General features: G+C 47.6%; 2 protein-coding genes across 2 annotated transcripts; one reads left to right on the forward strand and one right to left on the reverse strand.

Annotated features, from left to right (window-relative positions):
* The first annotated feature begins 1,466 nt into the window (after nt 1-1,466).
* LOC127308739 (F-box/kelch-repeat protein At3g17530-like) lies at nt 1,467-3,995 on the forward strand. Its single transcript, XM_051339642.2, has 2 exons — nt 1,467-2,599; nt 3,868-3,995. Exons 1-2 carry the CDS (start codon nt 1,477-1,479, stop codon nt 3,873-3,875), a joined length of 1,131 nt encoding a protein of 376 aa, XP_051195602.1. The 5' UTR covers nt 1,467-1,476; the 3' UTR covers nt 3,876-3,995.
* A 1,860-nt stretch (nt 3,996-5,855) lies between these two features.
* On the reverse strand, nt 5,856-8,438 carry LOC139832031 (uncharacterized). Its single transcript, XM_071821427.1, has 3 exons — nt 7,269-8,438; nt 6,651-6,751; nt 5,856-6,154 (listed from the first exon to the last, which is right to left on the reverse strand). The coding sequence occupies exon 1, from the start codon at nt 8,337-8,339 to the stop codon at nt 7,725-7,727; it is 615 nt and encodes a 204-aa protein (XP_071677528.1). The 5' UTR covers nt 8,340-8,438; the 3' UTR covers nt 5,856-6,154; nt 6,651-6,751; nt 7,269-7,724.
* Between the last annotated feature and the right edge of the window lie 5,609 nt (nt 8,439-14,047).

Genomic DNA, 14,047 nt, shown 5'->3' on the forward strand with positions numbered 1-14,047 from the left:
GTCCTAAGTCCCCACGGTATTGCGGTCTATGATGGGTTGCAGCTACCGGCGAAGGAGTTTGGTTCGATCCCAGACTGTCGTCGTGGTCGGGGTCCACCCTGAAATATATGGGAATAATGGGACCGGCGAGGACCCAGGGTCGGGGCATGCAACAAAGGGTGGGTGTTCGAGGTAGCGGAGGAACATGATTGGCTAGACCTTATACCGGGCCTCACACCGAAGGAAGTGTGGACGGGAAAGCTGCCCGGTTGGCATCAAGGTTAAGATCTCTTATGGGTAAAGCAACACACCTCTGCAGTGTAAAGAATCGTGACTGTCACTCCTGTTCGGGATTGAGGAACTGCGAACGCGGCCGGAAAGGAGCTCCATGAAGTTCTAGTAAACCGGTGAAGGCTGACGGACATAGCTCTTTGAAATAAAAGCAATCTCTTGAAGAAATGTTTATCAAAACTTGCATTGGTATTAGACTTTCTGGTCTAATATCGTAGTTAGTGCATTACACACCTCTTATCTATAATGAACTTGTTGAGTACGCTCGTACTCATACCACTCTTAAACCCCATGCTTAGATTGTCTGAACCGTCTGGAGGAGGACTACGACAACAATGAAGGAGCCGAGATTATCGGCTACGATGAACCTGACCTCTCAGGTGGAGTTGAAGGCGTAGACTATATCATAGTCTACGGATGCAGGGAGGCTTAGGAGGAGAACAAGCCTAGAGATATCTGATGAGTAGTAGTAGCCGAGCAGCACAAACTCTTACTATTTAGCTGCTCGATTAAATAAATGTTTAGTTTAATGAGACTATGGTATTGTAAGTTAAGTTGGGTTCGCCTCGAACCCAGGAGTTATCCTCTTAGGACCCAAGAGGAGCTCCGAGACGACTTGTGTATGTTACTTGTAATAATATGTGAATGAGTTATGGACCCTGCTATGTTCTGTTGTACTACTCTGAGGGATGTAATATTTGCGGAATGGTACTTCGTGAATGTTATATCAACGACTGACATACTACAACATGCAGTGGTATGCAGGGTCACCACAGAGGGGTGGTGGCGGCGGAACGGAGAAGCCGACGACGGCGAAGTAATTCCTCACTGGAGGTGGAGAGGCGACGCGGCGGAGCGACGGCAGGGGCGGTGGGGGAGTAGGGTTTTGAAACCCAACACCTCTCCGCGGCCTGTATTTATACAGGTCGACGCTCTAGTTTCTTGGATCCCCGAACTACTTATACGAACCGGTACATCGATTCAGACTCCGTTCTTGGTTCGAACCGTAAATCCACCGAAAAAATTCAGTTTCGGCGCCCGATTTACGGGCTCTAAGTTAGAGATGCTTAGGCAGAAGTGAAAAGACTGCGCTGCGGTCAGGGGCTTTGCCTCGGCTGGTGGGCTTCTCATTGGCATAGTGATATTTTCTCCATTTGGGCCACCTACAGCTTCATTTCCTAGATCGATCCCCGCACGAGCAGCCAGATGAGTATCCTCTGCCCATGCCCCACCTCGCCGCCGGCGCCGCCGCCGATGGAAGATGACGACCTACTCTCCGAAATCCTCCTCCGCCTGCCCCCGCAGCCGTCCTCCCTCCCTCGCGCCTCCGCCGCCTGCAAGCGCTGGCGTTGTCTCGTCTCCGACCCCGCCTTCACCCGCCGCTTCCGCCGCCACCACCACAGTCGCAACCCCCCTCCCCTCCTCGGCTTCTTCTCCCAAGATGCTGCCGGCATCACCTTCAACCCTACCATGGACCCCCCCGATCGCGTCTCGCCAGGCCGCTTCACCGTGCTGCCGGAGGCGCGCGTCCACTCCAAGATCCTCGGATGCCGCCACGGCCTCCTACTAATGTTCCACCAGAAGCTGAAACGGGTCCTGGTGTGGGACCCGGTCACCGGCGACCAGCGCAGCCGCGCCGTTCCCCATCCCCTGGTGTTCGGCACCGACAAAACCCCGAGGGGGGCGGTGCTGCGCGCTGCTGGAGACGCCCACCACTTCCGGGTGGTATTGGCAAGCTGTGACAGGCATGAACAACATACACGAGCCTTCGCCTGCATTTACTCGTCAGAGACCGGCGTATGGAGTGATCTTATCTCAACACTGGTCCCATCCGAGGATTATATGACATTGTCGACCATGCCCCCTGTGCTGATCGGGGATTCCCTTTACTGGATAATTACTGGGAATTGGCGTGCAGTTCTCAAGTTTGATCTGAATATGCTGAGCCTAGCTGTGATACATCTGCCACTGGATAAGTTTGCATGCTGCAAACCTTGGAACATCACGGTTGTGCCGGCAGAGGGTGGCGGGCCTGGCTTACTCCTCGTGTCAGATTTGACCGCCCAATTATGGAACAGGAATACTGATTGTGATGGTGTCGCTTCATGGGTGTTGACGAGAACTGTTGAACTGGACAAGCTACTTTCCCTGGATTCGGAGGAGAGACGGTTCCTAATGATTATAGGGTTTGCAGAGTACAAGAATGCCATCTTCCTGCAGACAGATGTCAGCCTTTTCATGGTCCAGCTTGAGTCGTTGCAGTTCAAGAAGTTTCCCGTACCGATCATCGGACGTTTCTATCATCCATTTGAAAGCATCTATGCTGCAGGTAATAGCATGCCCTTTACATTGCGGGTACTAAAAAAAAATCAGGTTATTTTTCGGTAGTTGTTTCATGGAATGTTGTTCACATCCTATTGTGTTAAGCCAATAATTTCAAGCAGCATCATATTAATTGCCTCTTTTGGTCCTAGAGATGTTGTCCTTAAGTATTCTGCTGTGTTACTATGTAGTGCAGTTTAACGTAATGGTTATGATCTGGAAAAGTAATTTTTGCTGGTATCTAGTTCAATCTGTGTCACAATTTCTGCTTCTGTGCCCAGTTTATTGGCTGTCATCATTCCATTGTATTGTGGCTTTTGTGATTTAAGCAGGGAAGGGGATACCTCATTTTTTAGTAAATATGTACCGAGGTTGTTTTCAATATACCCACTTTATTATTACAATTACCATCAGACAATAGGATTCAAGTCAGAGGTTGCTGAGCTTTATATCGGTTTAGTGCAGCAGTGCATTTTTTTCTCAACATGAGATACATAAAAGTTGGAAGTGTTGAAGACAACTAAATGAAAATTTTAGCTTGAACCAACTAAATTGTAGGACTCCTGTTGCAAGTGGCAAGGTACAGGGGAAAGACTAATGAATGGTCTTCATTTCATCTTTCTAGCCAAATATTTGAAGATAATCTAAATCTGAATAGTCACGGCGACTTTTGCTACTGGGATGTGGGTATATATAATTTTTGCTGATACGGCGTGGAACAAAATTAATAGTTCGGTTACCCTAATGATAGCTATGATACTCATCACTGTATACTGTCCGGGTAATGTTTTTGCAATATTAACGGTAGATGATGTTTTGTCTATCTATTCCTAATGCTGCATCAAAACTGAGTCACTTATCTATTTTTTATGGCAGTATATTAGTTAATATGATGATTTATGGTCCCTTGGCGGATAGTGCCAGAAGCTCTTACATTTCTTTAAAATATACCTATGAGCTAGAAACTAGATTTGTCTCTTTTGATATTCCTTGAGCCTGTCCATGATAATCAATAATATCTGCCTCTATGGAAGTTGTCTCTTAGCCTCTATTAATATCAGATGACAAAATACCCCCTATTGTGGTAGCAATAGAAGCTGAAAATGTGGTCACTATACTGCATAATACCTATCGTTTGTCTGTGCTGCTATTAGTTGTTTTTCTTGGTAGAATTTTCCATCTTTGATCATAAAAAATGTGATTATGTAACTTTAATGGTGTTTCCATGAATGAATAGTACAATTTGTGTGACTAATGACTTTCATTGCTCCACAGGTATCTAGAACTGTATTCCGGTTGCTGAGATGCAGGAACGGGCTTGTTCGCTGAAGGTCCTTCTGTTTGGATAACTTAACGTGGACCATCTACATAGTTTGCAGTGGTCAATTGGGAAGTGGACTTGTTGGACTTGGCCACTTAGTTTGCCAGCTCGGAACACAGCTAGCCAGCAGAACGATGAAGATACATTGACTTTTCTTCGATTAAGTGGTACTTAACTGGTGGCTCATTTGCTTTAAGCTTTTCATACAAGCAGTTGTGTGTGTGTGTGTCTTCATCTTTCTACTTTCTGATATTTTTAATTTGTATCAGATCGAGAGGTTTGAATATCGAAATTCTGCTTATGTCCCATTCGGTGTGTGTGTGTGTGCCTGAGTTTATCGAATTTTATCCGGTTCTGGTGATATTTGTCACCGCAAATTTGTCAATCCTGGCAGAGTGCGGGCGATGCTGTTTTGGAGTTGGGACACCATCTCCTTTTCTTTGATATGCGGTGAGTGAAGGGTTTAATGATTTTTCTGACATCTGAAATATTTTGTGAGTTTAGCTTCTCTAGAATAGATGGCCTCACTTATTCGTGGCAAAGAGAAGATGAATAATTTGGCTGTCGCGATCAGGACATGGGGATATTTAACTGATTAATGGAAGTGTATGTAGCTGGGGCTGGGAGATGGAGGCTTGTGTGGCAATCTCCTGATTCAGCGCGAGTAGCTAGTAACAGTACGCAGGCTGTGGCTGATCGCGAGCGTCTCGTAGCAATGGCAGCTGCAAGCACTAATGGTTAAATCATAGGTTCTATTCTCTGCGCATCTGTCTGACACGCAAATTTGCTGGCGATCTGAGCTTACTTTTGGGATCTGTGGTAGGAGATTCTTAGAACTCAATTTCTGTTCTTTGGTTCCACTTTTCGTCAAATCTTGCACTCACACCTGACGACCGAGCCGATCGGAATGGTGCGGCTCTTGTTGCACACAGCTTCGTGACGCTCTGGATCACCTGTCCGTGTCGTCTCGACTTGCTGCTCAATGTCTTACTTCCGCTTGAGTTCATGGGAGGGAGGAGTTTGCAACAGCTTATGCTTATTGCTTAACTGAAGTTCTGTAACATTTAGTAATACAGAAAAGTATTGATGTTTTTTTGCTTCTGGTCATCGAACTCCGTGAGAAGGTTATGGTTTGATTGAAGTTTTGTTTGCTAAATTCTGCATTCTGAAGTTTTGTCCCAAGCAGCGAAGCCTTCTCCATTATTCAGATATCCCAAATAAAGAAGAAGAACTAGTTTTGGATGCAGAGGAAATGAACGGCAAGATTCAGTGACATGCTTACAGAAATTAGATAATAGTATACAGATGTTTTTTCACGGCATAGTTTCCAGTTGTTGCTTCAATTCCTCTCTTGTTTTCTTGATTCTCTTCTTAAGGTCACCAGGAGCATTCCGACTCAGTTTTGTAACTTCCCTGACCCCTCCCGAGCACCATCAGCAACAGAGGTGGAACCATCCAAAAAGGCACATTGCTTCAGAACGGAAAGGGGGATCAGTGAAGCTTTGACACCCACCACCGTCGCTAGTCTCCAAACTCACAGGCCTATGGTCCAAATGCCGATGATCACCATTGAGCACTTTAAAATTTTCCAAACAGATTGTGCTATTCTGGGTTCAGGACTGCATGAACCATGCCCCTAGCACAATGCCTGTTACAGCTTTTAAGAAGTTAACTCGTAAAAGACATAAAAGACATCAAATTCAGATATCAACAAATTCACCACATCCCAAAGAAAGAAGAAAAACTGTGCCAGTAACATTGCTTTCAGTGGGTGCAATTAATTAAACTCACAAAAACATCCCAGCTGCAATCGTATCTTTTTTGAAATAGAAATTCAACATGCACATACACAAATAGGTTTTTTCATGGGCATAAGAAGAGATTCTGTGAGACATGGGCAAACAATGCTGAGAAAATACAAGCACATACGAAATACAAGCGATGATCAACGACAAGATACGAACTGCAATGGCATTAACGGATGCAAGTTAATTTTCTCTTCATTACAGTTTGAATACTACCTACAGAAATTAGATGATATACAGAAGTTTGATAGCATAGAATATTAGATCCCATTACACTTGACCAGAACATGTTAATTCCTAGGAGTTCACATCACATGTGTAGAGGGTCATTTCCCTTGTACAACACATCTTCAGAGGCCTCATGCACAACATGCAGAATAGAAGGACCCGACAAACCAGTTCTGCATATCAGAGACCGAAACCTAAACGTTGATACCTGCAGAGCAACCAATGCCGCCAGTCAAACTGATTTGCTGTATCATTCATAGAAAAAGCCTTATCTCACAATTTATGTATGATCATTCAACCAGTAAATATAAGCTTCAAACTGTGAACTTGTACCAGAATCTCAAAGGCTTCCCAGCGTTATTGGACAAAACCACCTTTAGAAAAGAGAACAACATGAAGGATTAATTTGTAGCGCCACACATCAACTCCTGCTGTATTTTCGAGTTCTTGGCTATATCTGGTTTCAGAAGAGGCTAAAAGAGGTGTTTCAAATAACTCCAATGGAACATCCTAGATTATCATTTTTTTTGTAACTTTTCATTCCTATCATGGGAGCACGAGGGGCTGGTGGCATCGGCGGAGCAGCTCCCGGCGACCCATAACCACAGAAAAAATGCAATGTAGCAACCAGCAAAGTAAAACAAAAATATCCACGAGGAAAGGAGAGGGAACATTTTATTTTGCTAGCACTAACAGATAGTTACCTGCTCAATCAATACATCTCGGCAGCATATCCATGTGGACAGATTATATCATGTATTTTGCAGAAGTTCAGCTCCATTGTGCTGGCCATCCATACCTTTGTCTACAAGAATAAAAAAAATGTCAAGTAACCAATGCGATTTCAACAGTCAAATAGATATTGGGGGGTTTTGGACCAACAATGAGAACAAAAAAACATAACTATATCTACTATCAAATACAAAGAACTTTCCAATAACAGTATATACTTTTTCCAGTTGAGGTATGTACTCGCTTATATCACAAAAATGATGAACATGCATGACTATTAGCAGATATGTAGAGAGAAGTTATCTAGAATTACCATTAAGCCTGGTCCCCATATTTGATAAAATAAAATACAGTCATAGTATAACAATAAAGGTGATGATGACAATTCATATTAAGCTTATTTTCTAGTATAAATTTAGCCTTGAATGCTCTGCCACAAATGGACATGAACTTATTTTAAATAAATCCATATCAGATAAATTGGTTTCATTATACTCCCTCCATTCCTATTTAATCAACGGGAGGGAGACCAGACTAATAAAAAAATAACGTTTTGATTGAAGTGAATTAAATCCGAACCTAGGGAGTACCTGCAGTGTAGACACCTTCGAATGGATAATATTTATACCAGTATTCGGATTCAAAAAAATTCTGGAACTGCAATGATTCAAGCCGAACCATGAAGACACCGATCGATGTCCACACGAAGACAGCATTGTTGTCCTCAGCATACCCAAGGATGACTGGGATCTGTTCATCGTCTGAATTAATGGGAAGTAGCTTGTCCAGTGCAATAGTTCTTCCCAGCACCCAGGAAGCTACACCATCGCAATCCGTCTGTCTCTTCCATAACTGGAGGCTGAATCCAGACAGTACCAAAAAACCGAGGCCACCACCCTCTGCCCTTATAAGCCACATATCGCGAATTTCCACGGCGTTGCTATCCTCTGGCATAGGTATCATACATGGTCTCCCCACACCCAAATCAAATTCAAAGATTGCAGAGGGACTCCCAATAACAACCCAGTAAAGTGAATCCCCAACCATCACAGCGGCATGTCCGGATAAACACAGGGTGCTGTGGTGAGATTGCCCCATAAGCCGGTCTCGGATGAGTAAACAGAAGCGCACGCCTGGTGCATGCCGTTGGTGCCTATCAAGACCACCTGGAAGTAGCGGCCATCTCCGGCAGGGCGAAGCACCGCCGCGCTGACCGTGTCTCCGGACCCTGGAGGAATGTCCAGGCGGTACTGGTCGCCGGTAACGGGTTCCCACACCAGGAGCTGGTTCCGCGACCAGTGGAGGATGAGCACGAGGCCATGGCGGCACCCGAGGAGCGCGAAGTAGTCATCCTGGTCGATGGGTAAGGCGAAGCGGCATGGCGGGATGCGATTGGGGGCCTCGAGGGCGGGCTGGAAGAGGACGTTGCGAAAATCGTTGACGAAGCAGCCGAGGTGGGGTGGGTTGCGGCGGTGGTGGTGTGCCCGGAAGCGGAGGGAGAAGCGGGGGTCGGAGGCGAGGCTGCGCCAGCGCCTGGAGACGGCGGAGGCGCGGGGGAGGGAGGACGGCAGCGGGGGAAGGCGGAGGAGGATCTCGGCGAGCAAGTTGTCGTCTTCCAGAGGCGGCGCCGCCGGCGAGCAAGAAAGGCGGCGGAGGGTCATACTGGAAGTGGTGGATCTCGACTGGAACTAGGGCATGTGCCTGCCACGATGTGGAGTGAAGTGCTGCCGTGCTGGTGACAAGAGGAGAAATGCCGGATACAGCTTTCACACTTGATGCTTCCAAGAGCATCTCCAGTCGCGTCCCCCAAACCGCCCCGGATTAAGCGTTTGGAGGACGTGTTTCGTTCGTGCCGCCTTTGGGGGACGTCGCTCCCCAGCCGCGTCCCCCAAACGCCTCCCCCAAACATTTAAAATACTTTTTTTGGCTTTTTTATTTCAATTTCCACAAACTAATACATAATTTGGAACGTGGTTTACACGAAAACATAATTGGGAACGTGGTTTTCCACAAACTAATACATAGTTTGAACCGTCGTTGACACAAATATAAAATTTTGCAAAGAAACTAAACCTAACTAGGCCGTGCATCGAAGGTTTCGTGTGTTCGCTGCTAAGAAAGAACACTCGAGGGCACACCCAGTCACCTAAACTGGAAAATCCAGCGGGAGGATGGTGCCCTTGTTGGTTCTACCGATGAGGCGAACAGCGTAAACCTCCGTGCACGTATTCGCTGCGAAGAAACAACACTAGTCGTCCTCCTCGTCGGTGCTGTCGCCTTGGTAGTCCCGGCGGCACCGCGTCTCGTCGAAGACCTTGACGCTCATGTCCCTGTCGCCGAAGTAGGAGAACTGGAGGATGAAGCCGGCATGGAGGCCGTGGTGCCGCGCGAACTTCTCCCAGCCGATGTTGAGGTACATCTTGCCGCGCGCGTCGTAGATCACGTCGACGATCCACCGGTAGTAGCCGCACGCAGCCTCCCGCAGATGCATCGTGCGCGGGCGATCGTCGCCGGCGACGTAGTCGGCGAAGGAGTCTGGCAGCCTCTGGATGCCGTGCGGGTCGCCCTTGAGGACGAGGACGAACTCGAACTGGCTGGCCGGCTCCACGTCCATCTCCGACGATGATGAAGCCGGCGGCGTGGAAGGCGACGGCGAGTGTTCAGCTCTGCCGCGGCCGCGACCACGACCACGACCACGACCACGGCCGCGAGGTTGGCCTCCGCCTCTACCGGACATAGCGTCGAGTCTTGTTGAGATGGTGGCGGCTAGGGTTTGAGAGAGAGGCGCTAGGGTTTGTGTGTGAGAGGGACGATGAGATGCGGCCCTTTTATAGGCCGGAGGGAGGCGGGGAGCGGTGGCGCGCATTAACGCCGGATTGAGTGTTTGAGAGACATGTTTCGCATCCCCAAACCGCACCGGATTGAGTGTTTGAGAGACATGTTTCGTTCGTGCCGCGTTTGGGGGAGGTCGCTCCCCAGTTGCGTACCCCAAACCAAATTTCGCAAATTTTAAACTTAAGCGAGATTTATCCAAACTTGCCATATATTACATAGATTCGAACGAAATTTGACTAAATTTAAACTAAACCTAATCTAGAACCACTTGCGGCGGCCGGAGGCGTCGTAGTACTGCTGGAAGTTGTACATGTCGTCGGTGACGACCTCCTGCTTGACGCGCTCGTCGACGGGTTCGTCGACGGGCTCGTCCTTCACTAAGCCGTTTGGTCCTGCCTCGCCGTCGTCGGAGAGGTCCACCAGCGGCTTGCTGGAGTCGCGGATGGACATGGCGATCACTGCGTCGAGGTCGCCCCTCCAGGCGTCCTTGTCGTTCATGGACGCCAAGAACGCCGCCCGCAGACCTGGGCAGTCCTCGGGGTCGTCGCTGCTGGCGATGAGCCGCTGCTGCCGCTCGTACTCCGCCAGCAGCGCCGCCTGCGACGCTTCCTCCGGCTCCTCCTTCACCTCCGGCTTCGGGATGAGGAGGGCGCCGCCGCGCCTCCCTTGCTGCCGCCGGCTGCCGCTGCCGCCACGCCTCGTGTTGACGGGCGTCGTCGGCTCCTCCTTCACCTCCCGTTTGGGGGCGGTGTAGGGCGCCGACCGGTAAGACGAGGACGACGTCGATCGCGCCGATCTTGAGGAAGAAGAGTGCGAGGAGGACGAGTACGTCGTCCTCCTCGGCTGCCATTGAGGAGACGGCGGCGGTGACGACGGCATCTCCAACCTTGGAGCGCCGTTGCGGACGCCGCGGATGACTTTCTCGAGGGTGCGCCCCGGAATGCCCCAGAATAGGGCGCGGCCGTCCTTGTTCCAGCTATTGGGCCGCCGACGAGCCCGTCGGTGTTGTGCATCTCGACGTCGTAGTTCGCCTTGAAGTACGTCATCCACCAGGCGTCGTTGTTGTTGGCCGCTGATACGTCTCCGACGTATCGATAATTTCTTATGTTCCATGCCACATTATTGATGATATCTACATGTTTTATACATACTTTATGTCATATTTATGCGTTTTCCGGAACTAACCTATTGACAAGATGCCGAAGGGCCAGTTGTTGTTTTCTGCTGTTTTTGGTTTCAGAAATCCTAGTAAGGAAATATTCTCGGAATCGGACGAAATCAACACCGAAGATCTTAGAATTCCTGGAAGCATCCAGAACACCCGAGAGAGGCCAGAGGGGGGGCACAGGCCCACCACACATGGCCCTGGCGCGGCCAAGGGGGGGCCCGCGCCCCCCTAGTGTGTCGTCGCCTCGTTGACCTTCTGACGCTGCCTCTTCGCCTATAAGAAGCCCCTCGACCTAAAACCTCAATACGGAAAAGCCACGGTACGAGAAACCATCCAGAGCCGCCGCCATCGCAAAGCCAAGATCTGGGGGATATCACTCTCTGTTCCGGCACGCCGCCGGGACGGGGAAGTGCCCCCGGAAGGCTTCTCCATCGACACCGCTGCCATCTCCACCGCCATCTTCATCACCGCTGCTGTCTCCCATGAGGAGGGAGTAGTTCTCCATCGAGGCTAAGGGTTGTACCGGTAGCTATGTAGTTAATCTCTCTCCTATGTACTTCAATACAATGATCTCATGAGCTGCCATACATGATTGAGATTCATATGAGTTTTGTATCACAATTCATCTATGTGCTACTCTAGTGATGTTATTAAAGTAGTCTATTCCTCCTCCATGATGTAATGTTGGCAGTGTGTGCATCATGAAGTACTTGGTATATGCTATGATTGTGATCTCTTGTAGATTATGAAGTTAACTATTACTATGATGGTATTGATGTGATCTATTCCTCCTTTCATAGTGTGATGGTCACAGTGTGCATGCTATGTTAGTACTTGGTTTGGTTGTGTTGATCTATCTTGCACTCTAAGGTTATTTAAACATGAACATCGAATATTGTGGAGCTTGTTAACTCCGGCATTGAGGGTTCGTGTAATCCTACGCAATTAGTGGTGTTCATCATCCAACAAGAGGGTGTAGAGTCTAGCATTTATCTATTTATTCTGTTATGTGATCAAAGTTGAGAGTGTCCACTAGTGAAAGTATGATCCCTAGGCCTTGTTCCTAAATACTGCAATTATCACTGCTTGTTTACTGTTCTACTGCATCTGTCTTTTGCAATATTACCACCATCAACTACACGCCAGCAAGCACTTTTCTGGTGTCGTTACTACTGCTCATACTTATTCATACCACTTGTATTTCACTATCTCTTCGCCGAACTAGTGCACCTATTAGGTGTGTTGGGGACACAAGAGACTTCTTGCTTTGTGGTTGCAGGGTTGCTTGAGAGGGATATCTTTGACCTCTTCCTCCCTGAGATCGATAAACCTTGGGTGATCCACTTAAGGGAAACTTGCTTCTTTGTTCTACAAACCTCGGCTCGGGGAGGCCCAACACTGTCTACAAGAATAGAAGCACCCGTAGACATCAAGCACTTTTCTGGCGCCGTTGCCGGGGAGAAAAGGTAAAAGGCACTCATACTCCGGTTCCAGGTAACTAAGTACTTTTCTGGCGCCATTGTGTGTGTGCTCGAAGCTATTTCCTTTAGATCCTGCAATTGCATCTTTTTGTTTCTTGTTTACACTAGTAAGGCATAATGGACAACAATGAGCTTCTTATTCTATTTCCTGAGTTAAGACATGGATGGTTTGATCCGAAAATTAAAAAACCCATGGAACATATTAGTATGAACACTTTGAACACCATTGCTGCTAATGCTATGGATAAGTCTAAGCTTGGGGAAGCTAGTTTCTGTGATCTTTTTAGCTTCCCATCTTTAGGGGAGAAAATTTGTTCTGATAATGATTTATCTCCCATATGCGATAACTCTAATGATGCTTGTGATATTTTAAATCCGCCTACTACAAGTACTGCTTTCAAGATACCCATGAAAATTATTGAACGTGTTATTGATAACCGCTATGAAGAGGATGGAACTGTCCATCCTGGAGATCATTTACTGTTTTTGCATGAATTATGCGGGTTATTCAAGTGTGCAGGTATCTCTATGGATGAAGTGAGGAAGAAGCTATTCTCTTTTTCGCTGTCTGGTAAAGCGGCGCATTGGTATAAATTGTTGAAGAATAGTCATTCTCTTGGTTGGGAGGAAATTGTACCTCTCTTTTATTCTAAATTTTATCCTCCTCATGAAGTGCATATTGATAGGAATTATATTTATAACTTTTATCCTCGTGATGGAGAGAGTATTTCTCAAGCGTGGGGGAGATTGAAGTCACTAATGCTCAAATGTCCCATTCATGAGCTCCCCCGTAATGTTATTGTTAACAATTTTTATGCGAGGCTTTCAGGACAACACAAGGACTATCTGGATGCCTGTTCGGAGGGATCTTTCACAAGCAAGGAGGTTGAAGCTAAGTGGGATCTTCTTGATCGGATTGAGGAGAACGCTGAAGGATGGGAGAACAACGAAGGTGAAGAGTCAGTGATACGTCTCCGACGTATCGATAATTTCTTATCTTCCATGCCACATTATTGATGATATCTACATGTTTTATGCATACTTTATGTCATATTTATGCATTTTCTGGAACTAACCTATTAACGAGATGCCGAAGAGCCAGTTGATGTTTTCTGCTGTTTTTGGTTTCAGAAATCCTAGTAAGGAAATATTCTCGGAATTGGAAGAAATCAACGCCCAGGGGCCTATTTTCACACGAAGCTTCCAGAAGACCGGAGAGCTAACAAAGTGGGGCCACGAGGTGGCCAGACGCTAGGGCGGCGCGGCCCAAGCCCTGGCCGCGCCGGCCTAGTGTGTGGGCCCCTCGTGACACCCCTTGACCTATCTCCTCCGCCTAGTTATAGCCTTCGTCGCGAAACCCCCAGTACCGAGAGCCACGATACGGAAAACCTTCCAGAGACGCCGCCGCCGCCAATCCCAACTCGGGGGATTCAGGAGATCGCCTCCGGCACCCTGCCGTAGAGGGGATTCATCTCCCGGAGGACTCTACACCGCCATGGTCGCCTCCGGAGTGATGAGTGAGTAGTTCACCCCTGGACTATGGGTCCATAGCAGTAGCTAGATGGTTGTCTTCTCCTTATGTGCTTCATTGTCGGATCTTGTGAGCTGCCGAACATGATCAAGATCATCTATCTGTAATGCTATATGTTGTGTTTGTGTTGGGATCCGATGAATAGAGAATACTATGTTATGTTGATTATCAATTTATATCTATGTGTTGTTTATGATATTGCATGCTCTCCGTTATTAGTAGAGGCTCTGGCCAAGTTTTTACTCTTAACTCCAAGAGGGAGTATTTATGCTCGATAGTGGGTTCATGTCTCCGTGAATCTGGGGGAGTGACAGAAACCTCTAAGGTTATGGATGTACTGTTGCCACTAGGGAT

The sequence above is a fragment of the Lolium perenne genome, chromosome 6 (genome assembly GCF_019359855.2).
Source record: "Lolium perenne isolate Kyuss_39 chromosome 6, Kyuss_2.0, whole genome shotgun sequence".
Taxonomy (NCBI): domain Eukaryota; kingdom Viridiplantae; phylum Streptophyta; class Magnoliopsida; order Poales; family Poaceae; genus Lolium; species Lolium perenne.

Coding starts and splice junctions, on each gene's coding strand:
- LOC127308739 (XM_051339642.2), top strand. CDS start 1,477: ATGAGTATCCTCTGCCCATGCCCCACCTCGCCGCCGGCGCCGCCGCCG.
- LOC139832031 (XM_071821427.1), bottom strand. CDS start 8,339: ATGACCCTCCGCCGCCTTTCTTGCTCGCCGGCGGCGCCGCCTCTGGAA.